We start from the raw sequence: 1481 nt of genomic DNA on the forward strand, positions 1-1481 counted from the left end.
CATGCTGGGAATGTCTGACGGGGCCGTCTGACCAGGAACTCCCAAAGTCACTGCACGAAGGCTCCTCTCTGGGACTGTCTCCCCTGACGGCTTTGGGCCCTAGGCTTGGAGGGAGGGCTGGGGCGCGGAGGGGGTGTTGTAGGGACAAGGAGCCCCACCCTCGAGGGGCTTCTGCCGTAGCTGGGGCCAGTGGGAGTGGCACAGGCAGCTGCCTGGCCGCTGCCGCGGGGCCTGTACAGGGCAGGTGCCGGGGAGGGCATCCTGGGAGTGGAGGCCTCGTGTTGCCTGTCGGCTGAGGCGGGGACAGGGCGAGGGCAGCCGGCCCAGGGGAAGGGCCAGCCTGACCTCCCTGTCGGGCTCAGCCAGGGCCAGAGGTGGGGAAGGAAAGGGGCTGTGACCCCGGCTCCCAGGGCCCCGCGGAGGAACGCGTGTGACCAAGGCGGCCACCCCTCTCACAGCTCCGGGGGGCTCGCAGGTGCCGACGACAGAAGTCCCAAAGGGACCCTCCTTCCGAACCGTGCCCACAAGACGCCATGAGCCTGCGGGTGGTTTCTCAGGACACTTTATTCCACAGGAGGAGGGGCTGGAGGCCAGGGCCAGGGTGGGAGACGACGGAGGGAGGAGTGAGGTTCTCGGGGCCCTTGGGGGCCCGGCTGGGGCCAGGCCCTCCCAGGCTCTGCAAGAAGTCAGTCTGCTCCGAGTCCATCCGCAGACTCCTGGCCCGTCTCTGCCTTCCCGGCCCCTTGCGAGATGGAGTCCCCCGGCACCCCGGGAGCTGGGCCTCTACACCAAGAGAGCGCCCTCCAAGCCACTCCCCGCTGTCCTTCTGCCCAGACTCTTCGGCCAGAGCTGGGGACAGGGCTGGAGAGGGCAGTGGCCGTGGCGGGCAGGCCGCAGAGGCCGCCGGGGTCAGGGAAGGGGAAGGAGCCTGGCCGCTCCACAGCGGTCGCCGAGGCCCAGAGGCTGTGCCCGGGGCGTGGGGCCGGCCTCACTCCTGACCTGGGTGCTCGCCCACTGACCACTTCACCTCCCCTGCCCGCAGAGTCACGATGTCCTCGTAGGTGGCCGTCTGGTCGACGTCCAGGCCCTGGAGACGGGAAGGGGCGCTCAGGCCTTGGCCGCGCCCTGGCCGCACCGGCAGACGCGGCCCCAGAGCCACGACCACCCGCCCTTACCTCGTAGGTGTGGTCTTCCTCCCTCCCGGCCTTGCTGTCGTCCTGGGGGTGGAGGGAGGCAGGTCAGAGTGTTGGCGTCCCCGGCCCCCCTCCCACCGGGCCCGGCTGGGGAGGGCAGGAAGACGGTCTGGAGGTGGGGGTGCCCTCTGCAGCGGGCCGAGTGAACGGCTGGGTGGTCGAAGGAAAGAACGGTCACCGCGTACACGACCAAAGGACGCGTGGCCAGACGGGGCAGTGAAGGCATAACTGAGTGAACGAACGCACGAGCTTGGGAAGGACGGGCGAGCCCGCCGGCAGGCGCCGGGC

At 70.1% G+C, this 1481-nt stretch overlaps 1 protein-coding gene across 1 annotated transcript in view; it reads right to left on the reverse strand.

The window, feature by feature from the left end:
* Positions 1–988: 988 nt before the first annotated feature.
* CD79B (CD79b molecule) overlaps positions 989–1481 on the reverse strand; it is a 4065-nt gene continuing 3572 nt past the window's right edge. Inside the window, exons 4-5 of the mRNA XM_008049376.1 lie at positions 1176–1217; positions 989–1087 (exon numbers count right to left, since the gene is read on the reverse strand). Of these exons, the coding sequence (XP_008047567.1) occupies positions 989–1087; positions 1176–1217 (141 nt within the window). The remainder of the gene's footprint in view (positions 1088–1175; positions 1218–1481) is intronic.

This window comes from Carlito syrichta, unplaced genomic scaffold (genome assembly GCF_000164805.1).
Source record: "Carlito syrichta isolate Samal-C Ts95f unplaced genomic scaffold, Tarsius_syrichta-2.0.1 Scaffold134219, whole genome shotgun sequence".
Taxonomy (NCBI): domain Eukaryota; kingdom Metazoa; phylum Chordata; class Mammalia; order Primates; family Tarsiidae; genus Carlito; species Carlito syrichta.